The following is a 23,260-nucleotide window of genomic DNA, read 5'->3' on the forward strand; positions in this document are numbered from 1 at the left end:
TGGGAGTCAGTCAATGTGTTATGAATGAGCACCACAACGGGCATAACTCTTCGACATGTGGTATATAATTGACTTGCCTGTTTTCAGACCTTTTGAATTTCGAAGTTATGTCTGAAGTTAACGTCAACGAAGCATACCAAGAAGGCAACGGCGCCAAAATAACATCAACTAGTAAAGAAGAGATCGATCAGAGTGAAGATGTAAAGGAAAAGCGATCACCAGCCGCTGAAGATCAGGACGAAGAGGATGACGTGCAGCTGTCGGCATTCACCATGTCTGCGCTGCAGGAGTTCGTCTCCGAGCAGCTGGAGCGGGAGCAGCGTAGGCAGCAGGCGGAGCAGCTGGCGCAGGATGCCGCCAAGGACCCCGACCAGCTGGCAGATTTCGAAGAGGACTGGGTAAGCTTGAAATGAGCGAGTAAATGGACAGTTGTAATTGCTAACGGATGGTGACTACACGACGTGTTAACTGGGTTTTTCAACCCTCTATACATCTTTTTCCAGGGATACTAGGGTGGAATAATATGTTCATAAAAGCTGTTGTTTTTTCTTTTTCCTTTACAATTCATCGTGTCCTTTTTACCGTCATATTTTAAACGAACGTCACACGTGTGATGACGGCTGTTTCTTTTGACAATATTTTTGTCAGTTTGTTTTTGCGTCCGCTCTGAGATTTACCTCGCATTTTTTTACTATGAGACCGACTCTCCTCTTTTCAGCAACTGAGTCAGTTCTGGTACGATGATGCTACGTGTCGTGTTCTGGCGTCCGAAGCGCTGCGGCTAGCTGGTCCGTCGGGTCGTGTGGCCTGCCTGTCCAGCCCCACGCTCTACCGGCACTTGCGCAAGGTCCGACCGCCTGAACTGAAACGTGAGCAGCTGATGTTTGTCTGAATGACAGCCGTGCATCCGATATACTTTCAACGGTCCGAACTAATAGTATCATATTTCTGAGATGTTATTTTTTCAACTTTACCCTAGCAGACATGTAATTGAGATGTAAACATTGCGCACATAACGTAATTTGATTACTTAAGCTTTGGAACCGACCTGGAACACCGAACTAGTGAGTCTGAAGCAAAAATAACGGCAAAGTCTCCGGCGGCGGGAAGCATTTTAACCTGACCGCGCTTGTTTTCGGTATCCTCTTTCTCTGCGCTTTTACCTTGGTTTGCATGTGTTTGTCATTCACCGGCCTCTTGTGTTTCAGTGACACTGTTTGAGTACGACCAGCGATTCAGTGTGTTCGGCCCAGAGTTTGTTCTGTACGACTACCGCTCCCCGCTGGATGTACCTGGTGACCTACGCGAACAGTTTGACCTCGTGGTCGCTGATCCACCGTTCCTCTCGGAAGAATGCCTCACAAAGACCGCAGTCACCGTTCGGCTGCTGGCCAAACAGCACATTCTTCTGTGTACTGGTACGATTAGCAGCTGTAGCCTGTACTTGTATTGCTTCCTCTAGCTTGAACTGTTCACTTTTTTATCCGGCGTGCTAAACTGATATTTCCAGCCTGTATTCTTGTTTGGGTTGCATTTACAGGCTGGACATTTGTATTAGCTCTTAGTTCTTACCATTGTGTTTTTAAAGTCACGTTGGTTCATATGTAGCGTACCTATTTTTACCGTATGCATCGGAGACTCGGGTCTTCTCGGCTTTTTTGGCGGTCAGGTTCGTCATCGGTTTGCCTTCTGTGTCGACAGGTGCCCAAATGGCCCCGCTGGCCGGTCGCCTACTCGGCCTCCATGAGTGCCGGTTTCGACCAGCGCATGCGAACAATCTGGCGAATGAGTTCCGCTGCTTCGCCAGCTATGACTTGGACAGCCACGTCTCGAAGGGTACTACATGACACCAGTGCAGCAGGGAACCGGGGGGGGGGGGGGGGAGGATATTGGGAACTGGTGTTATTCGTCTGGCACGTGACAAGCTGACAAATAATGCGTAAGCAAGAGTGATAACGACAGCTGGCCGGTGCAGTAGTACTTCATGTCGTAAGTGAAGCCGATTCGTGCTGGCCTGACCCTGGGTATGTTCAGGAAAAGCGTGGCAAATTGCAAGATGCGTTGTCATTTACGAGAAATGTGCTGATGTATGCTACATAAACAGTAATTAATACAATAAAATTCATCCATTTTAGATTAAAACATAGTCCCGCGGCGAGACGCCGACTTCAGACCCGTTTATAAAACAGCTGTCTGTAGCAATATGCATGCAACAAAAAATGACAGCATGCCATTGGTACTGTTTAAAATTTTTGAGGAAAAAAATTAAAATTTTGTTCTTTACAACACACCATCTAGTTTACCTTTTGCCACCAGTCGTGCATCTTGGCTGATTAAGAAATCAAGTAACGATTCGCAATCTATCCTTGGAAGCGCAACTTGCCAGTCAACATGGCTCATGCAAGCTCATTCAACGGTTCTGTACCTTTCTGGTATTGAAGTAAAAGGCTCCAACAGAAAAATTCTCCAAAGAGTGTTTTATTCCCACAAAATAATCGTTCAAGCACACAAACTATTTACTCTTGGTCGAATGCATTTCTATCTTGTTAAATAATGGAAGACTTGTAGGACATTTAGTTGCAATATCCCATATAGTATAAATATAACCGCAGGTTGTTTGAAATAGACAACACTATTCGTTAGAATTGTGTTATCTATTGAAAACAACCGGAGCAGTTCGAGGTTGGGGTACGGTTGTGTATAATGATACCTACGTCTCTCATGAGCCTATCGCTCATAGATATTTTACAAGCGATAACATATGACATCAGATACCTATCTACCATATCAAATATAGTAAATATTTTAAAGTGCGAGTTATTTAAAGGTAGTGTGCCAGCTTTCCTGGACCGTATGGAGTTAATGGCCCAGATAAGGAGAACCGGATTTTTAGAACTTATCCATACCTTCAAAACTCATGGAAACGTCTTAAATTCTTCAAATTTTGAGTACCCCAGTGCGAAATTCGCCCCGACGGGTTGTCGGTCGTACCCCAACCACATTTCACACCACTATGAACAATAAATGCACACACTGAAATCGCTATTACCGATATGCTCATCCAATCAAGTTTCGATAAACCCGTTCAGCATCATCTCCTGCGGTTTCGAACACGCCTGTTAGGTGGTGCGGTAGACCGCGCCCAAAGCCAGGGCCCCGGTAACGTGAGGTAGCCGAGTCGGGGCAGCGCGCGCTGACCCAAGCCGGGGCCGCGCGTCCTCCCGGTGTCATGTGATAGCCCGGGGCTGCCCGCGGGGATGCGGTAGACCGCGCCCAAAGCTGCGGCCCCGGCTTGGGTCAGCGCACGCTGCCCCGACTCGGCTACCTCACGTTACCGGGGCCCTGGCTTTGGGCGCGGCTTCTGCTCATACTTTGTGGTGCGGTGGTGGTGCGTCGGGCCGCGCGCTCTGACTTCGGCCAAGAAAAATGCGTCAGCTGATCATTGTCATTTCTGCCACTTGCGTGTGGTGAAATGGGGTCATAACTAAGAGACGGCTTTTTCATATCAATTATTTTACATAAAATCATATTTCAAACCATAAATAATGTTCGACAGCCAAATAAAAGAAACAATACCAATACAGGCTTACAGTTTAAGGCTCGACATTGTGTTGTCTACGATTAGACAGCTGATAACTCATTCCCGTACGTCGTAACTCTATAATGACCTTTGCTTATTGTCACATGTGCGCCGCATTCGCGATTGTTGCCGACGCCTGTTTGCAGCTCAGCCCACTACAGTTGTTATACACATGGGTGGAGAACCTGCCCCGGCCACCCCGGCCGTGGCCGGGGTAACTTTCAGCCTACCCCGGCGCGGCCGGGGTAACTTTGTCCACTTTTGTAAATCCTATCTCCATGCGAAAAACTGCCACCTATAAAAGAATCTCTCATTATTCTTATCTACCTTCAAAGGTTTTTTAAAATTTACTTTATTTTCATTTTGGAGCTTCTATGCTCTCAATTTTTTTTTCATCGCGCAGCCCGACAAGTTTCATCTAACAACCCTAAATCATATTTAAGGGCCGTTATCGTAAGATGGCACTGCAATATCATCACAAGAGAGGACGAGGGTAATATCAGTGTCCAGTGAGATAGAAGGACGAGCTGTTGGGGGCTGGGGCTCAAGGCTCCTCCAACTTAACCCGCGCCAGGGTGGTGGCCCTATCGTAACACGTTGAGTCGAGCGGTCGGCGTTTCACGCTCCTTCTAACTCGGCTACTGGGCTACGAGGCGAAAAGCGGAACGACGTTTGAAAGAGGGACAAACGTGATCAGAGAAATCTGGTCAAGTTTTAGGCAAGCTCAATCATAAAATCACCATAGATAATAAAAGCCAAATTCCTCTGATTTTAGCGTTCTCCAACGGCTTTTCTCAAAGTTCATAACATAAGTCTGTCCCGTAGCTCAGTTGGTAGAGGCAATGGACTCCCGAGAGCCCGGGTTCGAGTCGCTCCGGCGCTCGATATTTGAGACTCCTGACGGTGATGGTCTGCGGTTGGTGGGAGCAGCCGCAGCCAGCTGAAGTCAGTTGAGTGGGACAGGCCGTGTCCGGCTTTGAAGGGCACGTTAAACTTTGGCATCTAAATTATCCCGTTACCCAGAATTGCGCGATCGGACGGTAGGGTTCGGGGTCTACCTACGCAACAAGCTCTGCTTAGCGTGGGCCCCCGGCTCTGTCAATCGGTCCATTAAAAAATTCGAGCTAAATCACTGCAAATAAAACATTGGATAACTCGTAATGGCAGACATCCATTGTTCCATGCCACAGAATAGGGGTTTGTTGATAACCGTTGACAAATATTTGTGCATCATCGTCTTTCTGACTTTCGGTCGCCGGCCGGGGTAACTTTTTCAAACATTCTCCACCCATGGTTATACATATCGAAAAACCGATAAACTTTTAGGCGAAAAAGGCACTATTCCAGGCCCATTTTTGATTATCTTTGCGATATTAGGTAAAAACAGAAGCTTCTTATCCTAGGAAAAATAAAATGGGAAATCTTTCAAAGGTGGCACACTACCTTTAACAATGTCTTGTTCTAGGCGCCTTATCAAGATTGATAACGTGATAAACTTGGACTCGCGGCTAGAGCAATGTCTTCCTTGTTGATGGATATAATTTACAGCACGAACTGGTGGTAAATAATTGTCAGAAATGCACAAATCCCGAAAACCATCAAAAGGGTAAAATGAAATAACTCCAGTAAGCATAGCGAAGCGAAACCGATAACTCAAGTGCTCGTATAAAGCTGTCTAGTGTTCACACAGGCCCCAATACACAGCCACAAGGGTAAGCTATCCAGGATGGTGACCCACAGCTTATGAGATAGACCTTCAGATCAGAGCCCACAAGCCCACCACTTGTTACCACTGTTATTTTGTCACTGCCGCTCGCATGAAGGAGGAAGCGGTGCCAGAGGTGGCTCCCGTCCGTCGGAGTCGCTGCCAGGGAGGTCCGTCTGACTGGCAGACTGGGTGCCGTCAACTCCCAACAGCGGCCCCAGCCGACGGCGGGCGGACCCCGCCGACCCCGGTCGCCGCCCACTCCTCAGACGAGCCACGAGAACATCGTATTGCTGTCGTACCATGGCCAGCTGGGCACGCAGCCTGGCGATCTCCAGGTCCCGCTGTTTCAGCAGCAGCTCCTGCGAGCCGGCTGTCTCCTCGAGTGACTCGCAAAGCAGACGGCTCTCCTCGAGGGAGTCGCGCGGGTCCGGCGGCTCGTCCAGACAGAAGAACTGGCGCACCGCCTCGTGCCGCGAGATGTCTGGATGACTGGTGATGTTAGTGACGAATGCTTGCAACCCAAGCATACGGTCCTCCAAAAAACACGGATCAAAGTTGTCGCCGAACCAGCGCTTGGGCGGTAGCGCGAGGCGCAAACCAGGAAACGATAGTCGCAACTTCTTGTTGAGCCGCGCGAAGTCTGTGTAGCGTCGAAACACAAACCATTGTTGTTGTGATGCCACATGCTGCACCTTCATCTTAAAGATGGTAAACTTAGATCGTGCCTCCATCACTTCGTAACCTTGGATGGGAAATACAAACTCACCGTGGAGGGCCTTTCCCGGCGAAGCGAAGAAGGGACCGCGGTTGAAGCCGCCTGACAACATGGAGTCCGTGTCAGTGGTAGTCATATGAAGGGAGCTGGCCGACAGAGTGTCGTACTGTGGCAGCGTGCCGCGGACAGGCACGCGCCGTTCCAGTGGTGGAAGGTGGCCGTCCTCTGCTCCATCAAGCTCTTCTGTGCCAACGTCTTCACGGTCTGCACACATCATAACGTTCCAACAGGCAACCTTGCACTGAAAAGAGATTAAGCTAGGTAAAGATAAAAACCTCAATGGCTTTTAGCATAGTCAGTAAACATGTTTCACTTATCAAAACACTTTTTCACGTACATTTTTATCCCAAATGACGATGACATACTAAATTCATAGCATGCTTATTTCAGATGAGCCTGTTTGATATATCTTCTGTAAAATGTAATTTAGAGCAACACTTCTTAACCTGTGGAATTTATTAAGACCACCATTCACCAGGCATTAAAGATTCAATTCTATTGAGCTTCTTGATGAATTTTAGCTTTATTCTTAAGTGGCATATTTTAAGCATTTCCAGTGCTTTTACTGCCTGGCTTTCAATGCAATTAGGTTGGGGTAGTGACAAAGAGCTGAGTTCCCTTAATGCAGGTACTGATTTCAGGCAGTTTTAGCAAAAATGTTAGGGAGCTCAAGTTTGTTTTCATTAGATAAACACAAGTCTAACAAATAGTGTTTTAAGTTTCAACTAGCACACACAAACCTTCAGTTAAATGATGATATGGCATATGTAATTGTGTTCAAGGCAAGCTTATTGTGCAGTCCTATAGCAGGCATCTCACATGCTGCTACACATTTGTGAAGTCGCTCAACTCTCCAGTTCTTAGATATTTACACAAATTCTGCTGTAGGTTGAAGGTTGTAGGTTTGCTAAATGCTAGGTTTGCTGGGTTGAAGGTATGCGAGAAGGTTGAAGGTAGGGGTTTGCTGAAGCCAGTTGGTTGCAGGTTGTAAGTTAGTAGGCAAGGTTAGGTCAGGTTAATTATGTTTTGTTTTTTAGGACTATTTGATAATTATTAGATTAGGTTAGGTTAGGTTAGGTTAGGTCTAATCAGCAAAATTTGTGTAAATGGAGAACAGTGTATCGTGACCTTTCACAATGGGGTGGCGGCATGTGAGATGCCTGCTATAATTATGCCACCTATTGAACTTCATTTCATATAGCTTTGGGTTAAAAATGTTTCTTTCAGAACAAGAAGTATAAGGGAACAATAGCTTAAAATATAGTTGAAACATCCAAGTTTATGCTAGCCGGTGGCCTTGCTGGAAGATTGTCACATGTGCACCTTAGTATGATGTGCCAATTGTTGCATAGGTAGGTGCACCTTCACCTAGGCACACAATCAAAAGATAAAATGGTGACCAATCATGCATGAATGGGCTTTACAATGATTTAGAGGTGTGTAGCATTCTGGACTAGTGCCAGATTCCTCATGAAATCCAACTTATCCTGTTACAATATGCCTTAAATATTGCCCAACATGCATAGGCTGCGGAATGGGGAGGGCACCAGGGCACAGTGCCCCCTTTGATTTTGGCATTTTCACATTAGCCCCATGAGATGAGCATTACATGGGAAGAATGGAACCAAAAGTCAGCAGTGCCCCCTTAATTGAAGGTGTTCCGCAGCTACTGCTTACATGAAACATAACAGGACAATGACAGGGGGCATGCAACACACACACACACACACAAAAACAGATCATTCATCAAACAGCACAAACAAGAACTTACACAACCAATGTCCTCCACTTTTCAAACACCACACACAATCAGGGCATATAGAAAACTACATCAATAAATAACATGGCTTGAATGAGAAACATCCCATTTAATGAAAATATGCAGAACCAAATCAAAATGCAACAGCACAACCTGAGCCAAGGCTATATAAACCAAATATAAACCCATATCAATATAAAGGACGACGGTGAGAACAGGGCGCCTGGGGCGATTTGATCAAGGTTCGTTAAATTTACACGTGACGTTTGGCACATGGAAGGCCCATTGAGCGGGAGAAGTTCCAAATGTCACGTGACTAATATGCTCTTACCTCATGCTCTTACCTCATGCCCTCCGGCGCCCTGTTTTCACCGGCGTCCAATATAAACCAAACCCCCGAGCACAACTGCGCGCGTAGAACCTGTTATCAAGCTTATCAAGGATCGCTGATATCGTTTGGTATGTTCGTCAGATTGGTAGCAGCTTGATATTTGCAAGTTTGCTTCTGGCAGACAGAATCGCCGTCCCCGAATAGCATTTTGATGCTTTTGCCAGAATAGAAAATAAAACAGCATAGCTACATTGCGTGAAAGTAGCTGTAAGTAACTTGAAGTAGCTGAAAAATAGTAACTTGAAGCTGAAGTAAAGTAGTTAGGTACGTAGTTGGGAGTGTACCTTACCTACCTACTTTACGACGCTTCACCATTAGCAATGTCAGATCCAGAAAGGTGTTTTAGTTGCTACACGGGTGGGGCGGGGCATAGGTACCGCAATTTCGCCAAAAAGGCTATCTTGTATAAAAAAAATTTCGGGTTTAAAGGGAGATAATGACCTTTTTCCACAAAATCTGAGTTAGGACCATTTTCTGACAAAGCACAACAAGTTATAATGTAAATTAAAACCATTTTGCTCAATTCGGTTTCGGTACCTTGCCGCAAATATCTCAACTTGAAGTCACGTTAGCGGGGAGCGCTGAAAATGACCGTTGAATAAGTACTTACATCACTTTTTGGTACTTGCATGTAATTTTGTAAAATGAGCGTATTCCTTACATTTGATCTTCATCACATCTAGTTAGTTAATGGTCGTCTATAGTGCCTTCAAAAGATATTCATGGTTTGGGGGTGGTTTATGTCTAAATTTACGCAACTATTTTTCCTGTTCATCATCTGACGCCATATGCTGCTATTTTAGTAGCAACGACTCAATTTTGAATCGGTCCCGCCGACTGCACAATAAAAGAAGATAGATACAACACTTTTGCGGCATCACTGAACAACTTATGCAGTACTGTTATCAAAATTCTCATAACACCGTTCGACAAACCTGATGTCTTTTTGAAATAAATATGCTTGTATTTTTCGCTTCAGGCTCTGACGCCAAAATAATGAATTTCGTAGTCGCAATCGCAAGATTTGGCTGCGTTTCTGGCGCATGCCGTTATTTTGTGGCGCAAAATAATGTACTAACAGTGTCATTTCTCTAGGCACTATGGGCCTGTTCCAGCGCCTCCAGAAACCTCCAGAAAGCTCCAGAAAGCTCTAGAATTCTCCAGAGAGCGTTCCAGCGCCTCCAGAAAGCTCCAGAAAGCTCTCGCCAAAGCTCCAGAAACCTCCAGTAGCCTCCAGAGAGTTGAGAGGTCCAAATTTCTCTGGAGGCTCTGGTCTACAATTATGGCGCACATGTGACAATCACGAATGTAAACAAAGGACATTTGACTGATAATTTTACAACTTGAATGTAAAGAAAATTACATTGCTATAATTTTATTTATCTTTTTAACTAAAATTGAAAACAAATTTTGCGTTTCAAGAGAGAACAATCGTCATTCTTTTGGTATCTATGACACCAATCTCCAGAAATCTCCAGATTGCGTTCCAGCGCCTCCAGTAAAACCTCTGGTAGAGCCTCCAGTCAAGAATTTATTCTGGAGGCGCTGGAACAGGCCCTATGTAGGGGAGAGTGGGGTAAGATGCCCAGGGTGGGAAAGACGCCCCACCCCTTCTCGCGGCGAAACAAAGAATCGAACCCGGAAATTAATGTTCTTAGCGTAAAGCGGAAGCCTGCCTTGTTAAATGCACAAAAATTTGCGAAGCTCAGTTGGGCAGTACGGCTGGCTGGTGAATGCAGGTTTTTTATTTGCTGCTTTCAAAAAATGTTTTGGTGTCAAAACATTGTAAATATCAAAGAATTTAGATAATTTTTGGGTCCCTTGCTATAGTCGTGATACATTAATATGCGTTTACTGGGTCCCAAACAGTTTGTTTCAGGGTGTAGTTTTATGGCTAACAAATTGTACTGATTTAATGCTACTTCGGTACCTTGGGGTAAGATGCCCCCTGTCCTGATGGGGAAAGACGCCCCCCTAAATCCGTAGGCTGTCCTTCAAACAGCCCGTCAAATCATTTATTACATGTTTGTGATGAGAGACAAAAGCCGATCTGGGACTATTGAGAGTCCAGTACGGTCGGGTGCTCCCCATGCCGGTCTCTCGGCCCACACAGCGACTTTTTGGGCGGCATCTGACTCTGAGAGCCCTCACGACGGCCTCTGTGGGCCCCATTATTGGCTCCAGGGCCCCTCACGACATCCTTTGAGGGCTCCCACGTTGGCTCCACGGGCCGCGCTGGCATCTGAGGTCCTCACGATGGGCTCGAGGGCCCTCAAGCATCATGAAGACCAATAAGGGCCCCACAGTGGTCTCCGAACGCAACCACGGAGGCTTGTTTGGCCGCGCTGGACTATGATGGCCCTAACGATGACCTCTGAAGCCCCTTACGACCACTTTTGAGGGCCCTTACGATGACGTTTGGTGTCTACTGCAGGCTCGAAGGGACTAATGATTCGTTCAGGCGATTCACGTGCCCATTTATGTCACTTATAGTGCAGGGGGCATCTTCCCCAACGCCAGGGGGCGTCTTTCCCACCCTGTGGGGTAAGATGCCCCCTTTCACTTCTTCAGGAAAATGCTTAATAGCAAAAAAGGTTATCATATTTCAGGCACGAAAGTGTGATATTTTTGAAGACAAATGATGTCGGCTTTCGTTGAAACTCCAAATTTTTGCTTTCCGATCGTCATTTTCGAATAATATAAGGCATAGTAAAACCCTGGGCATCTTTCCCCACTCTCCCCTACCCCCGAATTAGAATCTAATTAATTCTAAACCGAATTAACTCTAATTCAAATTAGAATCCTTACAACCAAGCAACGACAAGGCGATAACATAAACAAAAACCCAAGCGTCGCTGTTTGAAACAAAAGCGCCATATACTGCGACTTTTTATAGAGAAGGACAACGCATTTCGGTGGGTGTTACAAGTAGGTACTGCAAGTACTGCTTCTTTTTTGCAAAAATAAAAACCTTTTTCACATACGAAAATGTGCTAGGAAATTTTCATATTTTATAGAAACTACAGTAGAAATATTATAGATGTCGAGTAATTTCTATTAAAGAAAAAAGAAAGCTCATTATCTCCCTTTAATATTTGCCTCGCCGCTCCCACGCTCGTACCATAAGGGGTTCGGATGGATCGATACCCCTGTCGGTTTCTCGCGAATAAGTAACTTATGTAAAAGAGACCGATCACGACCAAACTGTCTGTACTTTCGTCTGACCCAAATGACCTTTGACCCGTTTCCCGAGGCCGTATGTGATATGACAGGCCAGAGTCGCGACTTGCCCCGCGTTCGATGTCTCTCGGACGGCGAAGATTCTACGTCGTCCGACCAATCCCGTTCAAGGTCAGCGGGGGCTCGGCTGTGGTTATGGAGCGTGATTGGCCGGACCAAGGCCGGACGACGTAGAATCTTCGCCGTCCGAGAGACATCGAACGCGGGGTTGGTGTATGTCAGCGCACATCATCCGTGCGGCGTGCGTTTCCAGACTTGTGATTAGAAATGTGTCAGCATGTGAAATAATGTTTTTCTCATTCATAATGGTGGCGTATCAAGGTCACTTGAAGCTTAACCCGCGAGTTGCTGGGGGGGGGGGGGGGGGGGCGTTAAACGCCCCCACTTTTTTTCGCCGGGCCATAGCATAAAAACGGCGCGCCGCAGGCGTACCTGTAGGGAATTGATTGAAGTTTATTGTGACAAAGTTTCAAAAAAATCGGTCGGAAAATTTTTGAGATATCGAGGTTTTAGTGACGTCATGATTTCTGACTTTTCGACCAAAAACGGCATATGTTCAAAAAATCATATAAAATCACAGAATAGACCGATACAGACATGCCGTAAACGCCATTAGACTGCCAATACCATGATCAATCAAATGGCTATCTTCGATTATTGATTATCGTTCCGCATTTTCCAAAATCTTGAACTGAATCTTGGCAATTTTTCGTGACTTCTTCACGACCATGATACATGAATTTCTTAAATTGAACTTTTTGAGCCAAACACGTACACATATGATAAAATGAATGTCACCATCGTTTTCTACGCCCCAAATTACCTATAAAACATGTGTCACATGCTGCGAATATCAGTTTTGATTTTCGGGGATATGTGCCTACCCGGTTGACCTGACCTTGACCCTGACCTATGCTTGACTGATCCCTATATGAAGCTGACACTCTTGTAGGCCTTATAAGATGGATTGTGCACCGTTTTGACAGAGTTTATGGCGAGAGGCGCCCATTGCAAAGTCCTGAAGTCCATGCTACTGAAAGCCCGATTTCAGGTGTTTGACCTGACCTTGACCCGACCTGTGACCTCAAAATTCAACTTTAAAGTACTCATCTGAAGCGTCTCGTCGCGCTCTTTCGTTTGCCGCCTCGTGCGTTTCGCTGCGCCTATTGGTTCTCGAGTTATCGGCTGGGGGCGTTTAACGCCCCCCCCCCCCCAGCAAACGGTGGGTGGCGAAATACCCCAGCAACTGCCGGGTTAAAGGTAGTGTGCCAGCTTTCCTGGACCGTATGGAGTTAATGGCCCAGATAAGGAGAACCGGATTTTTAGAACTTATCCATACCTTCAAAACTCATGGAAACGTCTTAAATTCTTCAAATTTTGAGTACCCCAGTGCAAAATTCGCCCCGACGGGTTGTCGGTCGTACCCCAACCACATTTTACACCACTATGAACAATAAATACAGACTGAAATCGCTATTACCGATAGGCTCATCCAATCAAGTTTCGATAAACCCGTTCATCATCATCTCCTGCGGTTTCGAACACGCCTGTTAGGTGGTGCGGTAGACCGCGCCCAAAGCCAGGGCCCCGGTAACGTGAGGTAGCCGAGTCGGGGCAGCGTGCGCTGACCCAAGCCGGGGCCGCGCGTCCTCCCGGTGTCATGTGATAGCCCGGGGCTGCCCGCGGGGATGCGGTAGACCGCACCCAAAGCCGCGGCCCCGGCTTGGGTCAGCGCACGCTGCCCCGACTCGGCTAACTCACGTTACCGGGGCCCTGGCTTTGGGCACGGCTTCTGCTCATACTTTGTGGTGCGGTGGTGGTGCGTCGGGCCGCGCGCTCTGACTTCGGCCAAGAAAAATGCGTCAGCTGATCATTGTCATTTCTGCCACTTTCATGTGGTGAGATGGGGTCATAACCGAAGGTTTGTTGTCAATAGTTAAAACACTATTCTTTAGAATTGTGTTTTTCTATTGAAAAACAAATCTGAGTTCCCTGACAATTTGGCAAAAGCTGCCTGAGATCAGTACAACTTGATGCTCTTGAAAACGGCTGGTCCAAATATTCTGATTTTTTTCAGGATTTCTAGTGGGCCAGGTGATCTACGTTCTGGTATGGGTCTCCCCTCCGCGGACCATCTGGTGCACGTGCCACGTGACTTTAAAAATTCCCGTGTTAAGCCAATGGGGAAAATGAAAAAATGCGTTCCACGGCAGATTGCTCGAAAACGATCCAAACGACCCCCCATTTTCTTACATGCAGATCAACCACCATTCGGTGCACTACCCATGGGTATGTCGCAAAGTGGCCGGAAAAGTCCAGAACCACGTGCCACGTGCCGTTGAAAATGACCCTGCACACCGGAAATTGGGACTTTTGGTCATTTCGGTGCACCCATGATGCATACTATGGCGTGGGTGACCAAACAATGGGTGTCATCCGGTCGGCAACTGTTTAAGGTGTCGTCCAGTGGGCCAAAGTGGTAGTTTCAAACTTTTGGGATCCACCACTCTGGGGATTCTTTTTGACAATATACTTACGTTTCTTGGCGCAATGTTCATTCCACCCAGCCGGTCGTCAATGCGTTAGATGACCCAAATGACGATTGACCTGAAGGAAGTTGGGGGCGAGGAACACGCACGTGCCATCCGTTTTTTACTCGGGCGCTTTCATCTAGGAGATTTTTGCAGATACGTCAATGCGTTAGATGACCCAAATGACGATTGACCTGAAGGAAGTTGGGGGCGAGGAACACGCACGTGCCATCCGTTTTTTAATCGGGCGCTTTCATCTAGGAGATTTTTGCAGATATCTTTTTGATTTGTGAAAATGACCAGCCTAGCGGTATGCCAGCCGCTGATAAATTATTATCTTGCTGCGGCCGGGCGCTTATTTGCGGTGTTTGCGTTTGGCGGCTGGCGGGCGACTTTTAGTCGTTTTCGGTTAGCAGTTAGCGTCGGTGCGGTGCGGGCGGTTTTATTTTTTCGGCGTTTCGGCGTTTTTTTCTGTGTGGTTTGCGGCGGTCGGGTGATTTTTTGCCGTTTGCGTTGGCTTTTCGGGCGTGCGTTTTACACGTTTTGCGGTGTTTACGTTTTGCGGCGGGCGGGCGTTTTGTGTTTTTTGCGGTGTTTGTCTTTGGCGGCGGGCGGGCGGGCGGGCGGGCGATGCGGGCGGTTTTCTTCTTTTTTTTTGCGTCGTTTGCGGTGTTAAATTTGTTTGCGGTTGGCGGGCGGTTTTATTGTTTTGCGGCGTTTTTGCGTTTTTTATTTGCGGTTTGCGGCGGGCGGGCGTTTGTTTATTTTTTGCGACGTTTGCGTTGGCGTTTCGGGCGTGCGTTTTGCGCCTTTTGCGGTGTTTGCGTTTTCCGGCGGGCGGGCGTTTTTCACAATTCAAAGTCCAAACCTTCGGGCCACAGCGCTCCTCGAAAAGCGCTGCCCTCGAGTAACTTTAGAGACGGCTGTTTCATATCAATTATTTTACATAAAATAATATTTCAAACCATAAATTAATGTTCGACAGCCAAATTAAAGAAACAATACCAATACAGGCTTACAGTTTAAATTCGACATTGTGTTGTCTACGATTAGACGGCTGATAACTCATTCCCGTACGTCGTAACTCTATAATGACCTTTGCTTATTGTCACATGTGCGCCGCATTCGCGATTGTTGCCGACGCCTGTTTGCAGGTCAGCCCACTACAGTTGTTATACATATCGAAAAACCGATTACCTTTTAGGCGAAAAAAGCACTATTTTAGGCCCATTTTTATTTTTTTGCGATATTAGGTAAAAACAGAAGCTCCTTATCCTAGGAAAAATAAAATGGGAAATCTTTGGAAGGTGGCACACTACCTTTAAGCCGAGGTCATCTACAGCTTTGCTGACTCCTTGGCCGGACTTTCGAGCTTCGCAACTTCTGTGGTTAGTTTTTGGAGCTGAGTTCAAATTTGTCATGCATTCGAACATTGAGAAGTAGTTTTGGTAGCTATGCAACATGTTACGAAGCTGTCAGTAGTGGTTCACACCTACTATCGACATGCGGCTGCCGACTGAACGCCTTCTGGTTGACGTGACTAAACTAAACCTGACCCGACATACCCCAATTTCACGAACGCATCATCTCTGACAAAACAAATAGGTACCGAATTCGAAATCAAGACCCCGAGTCCCATAACTACCTTTCTTTGAGAAGTTCTAGTGGGTCCTGAACCTGATATTCCCGCCTTTTGGGTCCGTTGACCTGACCTGGAAGGTCAACCGATGACCCAGGAGCTTAAAATCTCATCGCGGGCAGCACGCTCGTCTTTTTTTCGCGAAGCTCTAACTCCAGGAGCCTAACGGCTGAAGTTAAGCCCCCCCCCCCCCCTTCGTCAGCAGCTGACAAAACACCAGTAGGGAAAAGGGCTAAAACAAACTTCCTCATAGGTAGAAGTTGTAAATTATTCTTTTCATGCGAGGAAAAGGGCGAAGTTGTCAATGTCCGGCGGCAGGTGCTGCGGGAGAGGCAAATGCCTCTAATGCCCACCTCCCTCTTGGAGCTGTAAAGTGAAGTAAAGGGGTTACTTCAAGTAAAAGTATCTACATATATTTGATACAATACAGCAGGCAGGTGTCAATTATTTAATGATTGATTGAGGAGCTGGCGTAGGGGACGACTGAGTGATCACAGGCAAGCATCTCACAGAAGGGTAACAGTCACGATTTCGTCGAGGAGCACATCCCGTTACCATACACTCCGAAATTCGAACCTACAATCGATGCCACTCCAATATTTCAATCGCTGTTTGCTATTGGTCTTCTCGGAGATCCATCGAATACCTTACCTTTATTACCGTCGAGAAGCCCTTGAGTGCCTTCATTTCGCCAACTGTCGAGCGGCGTTGCCCCGTCAGGCCGCGGTGCCGTCTCACTCGCTGACGACCGGCGAGGTCGGATCGCAGCGTCCTAAGAGCCTCCGCCGCACATCCGCGCCGGCCGTTCTGTTTATCCGCGGCTAAATCATCTGCGCCACCCAAGTTGGTCGACTGGACGCTATTTTCGCACAGCTCTCGGCGGCGATTTTATGGGCTCATTTTGGGCGCCGACGACCGTTTGTCGGGCTCTGGTGGGGCCGGCAGCCATTCTTCGGCCGAGAGTGCCATAAAGGCCCGGCTGATGAAGTGCACCCGCCTTCGGCCGGCCGAGCCACTCAGCTCCTGTGCTTGCGGTGGATCCTCCCAGGGAGCATTGATTAGGTTCCGTCTGACTCTTGAGGACATCCATCAAATCCTTTTAAGTACAACCGATTGGCTTGACTCATACAGCCATGTTAAATAGCCGGCATTTTAGCCAGATAGCATTCGCCTTGCGCGGTGTGTAATGGAGTACCTATACATACCTAAAAAGGTTGGACCTTGAGTTTGAGCAGGCTTGGGACCTGAGTCTTTGACTTCGAGGAAAGTGAGTTTCATGGTATGTACCTGAGAAAGCTCCCTGTACTAACAGTTACGATTGCGTGTATGGTAACATATTTTTGATTCCCCTGCGTTTGGAAGTACCTACACATTCAGTGTGTCAGTTTTCCCTGTCGCCGTCATGGACAGCTGAGGTCGCCGTCGAGAGATGACTGAGCTCAGAGTTGGTGCTGACGCGGAGTGACGGGAAGCCGTCGCTGTGAGGTGACGGAGCCGTCTCTGTGAGGTGATAGATGGCCCGGCCGCCCGCCGGGACGAACCGGCGCTGAGTGAGGTCCTGCGGCACTCCAATCACCGGCCCGCTCCCCGGAGAGGAGGTACAGAGCCGTCCGGGGAGGTAAAGGTCGTCTCAATGGCAGCGCCGCACACGGCCGACCTCATGCATCGTTCAGTGCTTGCAAGTCGTTCGCTCGACACCGGCCGGCGCAGGTGGCGTTCCTGTGAGGGTCGGACCGCGGAGCGGCGCCGTCCAACTCTGAACTCTCCGCGGTACTGCTGTCGCATCGGAGACGCGACCTGCTCACCGAGCTCAGCCTGGCCGAAATTCCCGCTCACTGGAAAATGTCACAAGGACGCTGTTCCGGGCTGGCTATAAGTGGAACGCGCTCTGGGCGGTGGTGGAAGCGCCGTGACAAATGGCAGCGCGCCTCTTGTTTAAATGAAGCTCATTGGACACAAGATTCATGTTCATGAGAACTGCGCAACCACCGCTTCGTTAGATTAAGTCCGGGCATAATGCACATGGCTGGTATTTGCATATCAACTACATTGAAAGGAATCTTTATACTGGCGTCCTCATGGTCCACCTTTTAATCTTATTTTAGTTTTAGCTTCTTGTTTGACAATACATAGAGCCCGTATCATGGTTCATGATACGGGCTCTATGTATCATTGCACCTAACTATATGCTTTCCCTGAGACAGTTTTGAGCAATCCAAGGAGACCGGTGGCTGAGCTCACAGAACTACTGAACTGCTATCAATGGCGTCTTTTCTTTTTCCAATCGCCAAAACTATCGGCCGTTGGTCACCGTACATACTGTATAGTGTGGGCAACACAACAATAAAACACGATTAATTATTATGTAGACTACCTACGTGCATTGCATCTCGTGCATCGTCCAATACACGGTAGCCTATAGCCGTGAATCGATGGTCATCTCGTTGGACGAGGCCTGCTGCAGTATTGCGCCACCCATCACGGCGCCGTCCACGGCACGGTAATGGGGGCGGCCCGTGCGCCGTGAGCCGAACCCACTCTGTCCAGCCACACCGTCCGACGCGCCGACCGCCGAACGACTTCGCGTCCCCGAGGGAACGCGCACCCGCGAGAGAATCCGTCAGATGAAAAGCTCCTGAGAGTCCTCTGAGCAATGGAAGTGTCCGGGCTTCCATGAAAAAAGGGTCATCTATGTAGTGTAATTTTGTCCGTGGCAGAGGATTGGAGAGAGTGAGAGAGAGAGAGAGAGAGAGAGAGAGAGAGAGAGAGAGAGAGAGAGAGAGAGAGAGAGAGAGAGAGAGAGAGAGAGAGAGAGAAAGAAAGAAAGAGAAAGAGAAGAGAAGGAGAAGAAAGAGAAGGAGAAGGAGAAAGAGAAAGAGAGAGAGAGAAAGAGAGAGAAAGAGGGATGGAGCGGAAAAAGAAAGAGCAACAAGCTTAGTAGGGCTCAGAGTTGATTGATGTTTGCCGGTGTCCGGTATCTTTCTAAACGGAGGTATCCCTTAAAAAGTGCTCAGGGTTGTAGTCGTTTCTTTCTGGCAGTTGTGAGCTTAAAAGAGCGCGATGTTTCATGAGTGCACTTAACTAGCGGGTGCTGGTACCTACGTTTTCCAATTTCCAGGTTTCCTAAAAACAACTTCGCTGAAGTTGGATGAACAATGAACAGCTTTAACCCTCGCACGACCAGGCCATTTCTCATAACACGAACGACCAGGGGGGGGGGGTTGTTACGACCCCCCCCTGGCGTTTCGAAACGGAAGGTCGTAGAGCTTAGCGGAAAAAAACCAACGGATTGCTCTCAACGAGATCTCGCGATTGGTGGTATATTTTTTGGTCCTAGGTCAACATTTGACCTACTTATGACCGGTCAAAGGTCAAATTTTCCGAAAAAATCAAACTTTTTCAACTTTCCGCGGCGATTGCGGAAAAACGGTGGGAGATATCGACTTGAAACCTTCACTATCGTGTTCCTTGATCAATTCTCTATCGTTTGGTATGTATTTCGTTTCCCTAGCTCTAAAAATGGCGCGTTGGGAGCGCCGGAAGTCGGCAAGGTCACAGTCGGCGGCAGAAATTCGAAAAATCAAAATTTAAATTTTTGAAATCTGATTGTATTTTTGGATTTGGGAGGTCCATTTGCTCCCTATAGAAGCTAATATTGCTGCATATTCCCATTGAGGTGACAAGAATTAGCAAAATAGTGGTTCGGGCGCTTTTCAAAAATAGTACCGGACGCTGTTCCTCTTGTGACGTCATAGCTCCGTGACCTGACCTGACCCGGTCAATTTTCTTGCACCACACGATAGCCAATGCTTGCCCCAACATGCATGGGAAGTTTCATCATGATCCATCAAACAATGTGGGTATCACCGGCAGAAAACCTAGGGATTCGGCGCACACGTTTGGTAACTGTCGGCCGGAGGCTGTACCTCTTATGACGTCATAACTCCGTGACCTGACATGACCCGATCAATTTTTTTTCGGCAAAAGATGCGCAAAGGTTGCCCCAGAGGGTATTGAAAATTTCAGCCCGCTACGACAAGCCGTTTAGCGTGCACTTCGAAAAAACCTCAGGGGGGGGTTGATACAACCCCCCCCCCCCTAGGCGTTCTAGGGTTAATTAAATAGTTGTGTTGAAGCCACGTCAAATGTAAATGACAAATGTTAACAGCCTAAGTTTGTGTACGCCAAGTTTTAATTGATCATCTTAGTCCCGCGGAGCACGTCCTGACTTCGACAAGGCTGAAAGTCATTCTACGTTGCAAGTAATTACATTTTGCCCAGGGGAGCTATGATGAAAGTTTGTCTGAAAATGAAATTAACTCGTACCGAGGTCGCGCGCAGCATCTTCAGGACAGGCTCATGTCGTCTCCTAAATGTTAACGTTTTTCGAACATGGGAGTTCCCATGGGCTTGGAAAATGTTTTTCATTATGAAGTTGTTTTGTAATGGCATCGAGATCAGCTGAGTTGACGGTTGTTTTTAATGCTTTTTTTACTCTTAGCTTCTAAAGGGGACAGCACTATAACTACACGCATTGTCCCATGAGACATGGACGCAGACGGATCGTCAAGACTTTTCGGGAGGCAGCCAATAGTTTTCTGTTGGGCTAGATTAGTTTCGATATTTCCCGATAAATGCAATGATGGCTCGTATTTAGTGATATTTACTGGAAAGTAACCACTAAAGCGGTTAGAATCAACACGATAAAAAGCCGCCATGCGATGTGTGGGAGTGTTTCTTTCTATACGGCTAAACGCTTAGGTAAGGTGGCTTCTGACACCACCAGGTGAGCCGAATGGCGTCATGCACCTTGACTTGGATATGGTTATGGCTCCTTTTAGAGACCATAACCAGGATGATTGACTTTCAAACGATCAAACTTTTAGTTTTACTGCCAAACTTATTTCGTATGAAAAACATCAGAGAGGAGTTTTCATCCACCTTCTTTCATATTTTATTAAGGCTGTTTTAGACTGTGAGCGTTGCTGGTACTGCCTAACTGCTAGCAGTGCTAGTGTTTTTTTTTTTTTTTGCTACTATTCCTTATTGCATTCGATGTCATGAACCATAGTAACATATTTTTTATGTAATGTATGTAAGTACAAGCTCAAGTCTAGAAATTACAGGCAGAACAGGGCGCAATTAGTTTAGTTACGAGGATAACGTTTGCTTGATATGTTCGCTGCCATCTCATTTCTTGGTCTTTGGCGTGCTGGCTTACAGTTGCGTCCGATGCTGTTCCATCAGTAATGGTCTCAGAAGCGGCACCCGAATCCGGTGTTATACCTACCTTGGCGCTGACCCGGAGTCGGCGCCTCCGCCGAGGCCGCGTTCACATGAACCATCCGGCGCTGAATTCACTGGGAGCTGCCATGCCATATGCACAGCGGTGCTGCCGGAATGGCTCGAACAGCCCTCCAGAGACCCGGAGTATGTGCCAGGCTATAAAGGAGCCCCCGACAGCGCGCATGGTTATGGGCGAGACGAGCGGAGGCGGCGTTGTAGGATAGTGATACAAGATACCTACTCGTTCAGAACAAATTCACGTAACATTCGTTACAAAGTGGGAGTGTCTATGATAAGTAGTTACTGATTGATCCCTGTTTAGTACCTTTGTGTATTTTCGCTATTGCCCAGGGTCTCCTGCATGGGAACAGGAACAGCTTTTTGATTGTCTGCATAGCAGCAGACAATCAGCTGCTACAGAAAAAAAAACTGGCAGTCATGCTTAGCTAAGAAAGACGGAGTAATTTGCTATTTTTACGTTTTGTATGGTCTTGATCCTCGCGGCGCTGCCAATTAGGTAAAAGGTGTACTTGGACCTTCAAGCTGCCTTGAATTTGGTTTATGTCAACTTACTCACGCTGATTCTGAGAATGGCTGCACCTTATCCACCAGTAGCATGGATCGGATGTGTTGCTTCTGCAGGAAAAAATGGGCTATGTCTTCAGAAGCCGGTAATGTTCGACAAATCAGCAGGCGATACGGAGAACATCTTAACCCGCGCCCGGCTGGGGGTCCTGGATTTCGGCCCTGCTGGGGGGGGGGGGTGTTTGAACACCCCCCCCCCTTGTAACTCGGCTCCTGGGCCACGTAGCGATACGCGGAAGGCGGCGTTCGAAAGAGCGTAAAAAATAATGACGAAATCACTTCGGTCAATTTTTTGGTCAGGTCAAAGGTGAGGTCACCAGAGGTCATTGAAGGCAAAATTTCGCCGATTTCCAGGTCGAATGTCGAAAATTTCCAAGAAGCCAACGCATAACTCGGGAACCAATAGAGCTACAGCGCCGCGGAAAAGTGTATTCGATAGCCCTATTAACGCCCTTTCTGAGTAATTCTCTCAGATTTGACCTAACGTCAACGATTTTGCCTGCAGGGGGCAAAAACTGCAAAAATAACCTGTTTTTTCGGAAACAGTTTTTCTGCAATAACTTTTGACCCAAGCCTTGTACGAGCTTACTTTCACCGGCATCGTGTTCCTCTCGTCAAGACGCATCGAATGAACTATAACTTGACCTTGAAAGGTCAACTTGAAAATTTGACCTCAGGTCAAGGTCATGACCTGACCGGAAAGGGTCATGTTGCATATCAGTCGATCCGTATCGTCGAGCTGAACACATATAAGGCGTTTTCATCGCTCTAGCATGCCTCTATCAAAAGTTATTTGCGAAAAACTGTTAGATACCATTCGTGACCTAAGATGACCTCAGGGCACAAACAAGGGTCACGGACACCATTTTCATGTTCAGTGTGTCTAAACCACTTGTAATTCGGTGTTTGGCAGTGTTTATAATGTCTTTCGTCCAAAAGAGGCGTATTGCAATTTTCTCCCATTGACTTATAATGGGGAGGTCGCAAAATTGACCTGACCTTAGGTCATCGATATCAAAATTCTGAGATATACATTTTGTACATGCTATTGCTCTTAGCAATCGCTGAAAGTTTCAAAGCGATCGGTCGCTCGGTGTAGCTATGACAGACATTGAAACTTTTTATGAGGTGAGGTCACTTCAAGTGACCTGGTGACCTGACCTTGAATGACCTTGGTCTGAAATTTTCACAACATGTGTAGAATTGATGTATGATACGGTGTACCAAAAACGGCGGCGCTCCGCGCCGCCGTTTTTGAGATATTCGCGAAAAACCACAAGGGGGGGGGGGTGTTCAAACACCCCCCCAGCAGGGCGCGGGTTAACGGAGTTATGGGGAGCTATTCGTCAGTACGTGAGAAGAGACGTACTGACGTACTGAAGACGTACTGAAGTGGTGTCGTGGCGAGTGCCATTTCTGGACCCTTCAAACGCAGATGATAGTCAACTGCGCCCAGTCGCCATAAACTGGAACGGCTGGACGTCCTCTCCGGGTGGACTAACTTTGTGAAAGTTAGGGCGAATCGTCAGGCTCCTGCCGAAGTTGTTAACTGTCTGTAAATACGGACGGGCTGGCCGACACGCCCCGAGTGTCTGACGCCTCCGATATATTCCAGCGCGAGTTTATGGGCTGTCCCCGCGGGAGAGGACTAGGCCGCTAGTTATGTCCACTGAATAAACACCTCTTGGTGGATGCAATTCCTAAAAACTCCTTCCTTCTATGTCTACCTTTCAGCAGTCATAAAGCAGGCAAATATTTCGATTGGT

General features: G+C 47.3%; 2 protein-coding genes across 6 annotated transcripts in view; one reads left to right on the top strand and one right to left on the bottom strand.

Moving 5' to 3' along the window:
- Positions 1 to 2,129, top strand: part of LOC122366450 (EEF1A lysine methyltransferase 1-like) — a 3,813-nt gene extending 1,684 nt beyond the window's left edge. For both annotated transcript variants that reach the window (XM_043338708.1, XM_043338709.1), the window contains 4 exons: positions 88 to 398; positions 719 to 869; positions 1,209 to 1,418; positions 1,702 to 2,129. In XM_043338708.1, coding sequence (XP_043194643.1) covers positions 88 to 398; positions 719 to 869; positions 1,209 to 1,418; positions 1,702 to 1,847 — 818 coding nt within the window. In that variant the 3' untranslated portion in view covers positions 1,848 to 2,129. The remainder of the gene's footprint in view (positions 1 to 87; positions 399 to 718; positions 870 to 1,208; positions 1,419 to 1,701) is intronic.
- Positions 1 to 8,256, bottom strand: part of LOC122366449 (sorting nexin-16-like) — a 12,110-nt gene extending 3,854 nt beyond the window's left edge. Inside the window, exons 1-2 of one of the 4 annotated variants that reach the window (XM_043338706.1) lie at positions 8,154 to 8,256; positions 3,727 to 6,304 (exon numbers count right to left, since the gene is read on the bottom strand). In XM_043338706.1, the coding sequence (XP_043194641.1) occupies positions 5,384 to 6,280 (897 nt within the window). In that variant the 5' untranslated portion in view covers positions 6,281 to 6,304; positions 8,154 to 8,256 and the 3' untranslated portion in view covers positions 3,727 to 5,383. Of the gene's footprint in view, positions 1 to 3,726; positions 6,305 to 7,834; positions 8,097 to 8,153 lie in introns of those variants that run through there. The other 3 variants (XM_043338707.1, XM_043338705.1, XR_006253888.1) reach the window with 3 other exon arrangements.
- Positions 8,257 to 23,260: the final 15,004 nt, after the last annotated feature.

This window comes from Amphibalanus amphitrite, unplaced genomic scaffold, assembly GCF_019059575.1.
Source record: "Amphibalanus amphitrite isolate SeventyFive unplaced genomic scaffold, NRLGWU_Aamphi_draft 000807F_arrow, whole genome shotgun sequence".
NCBI lineage: Eukaryota > Metazoa > Arthropoda > Thecostraca > Balanomorpha > Balanidae > Amphibalanus > Amphibalanus amphitrite.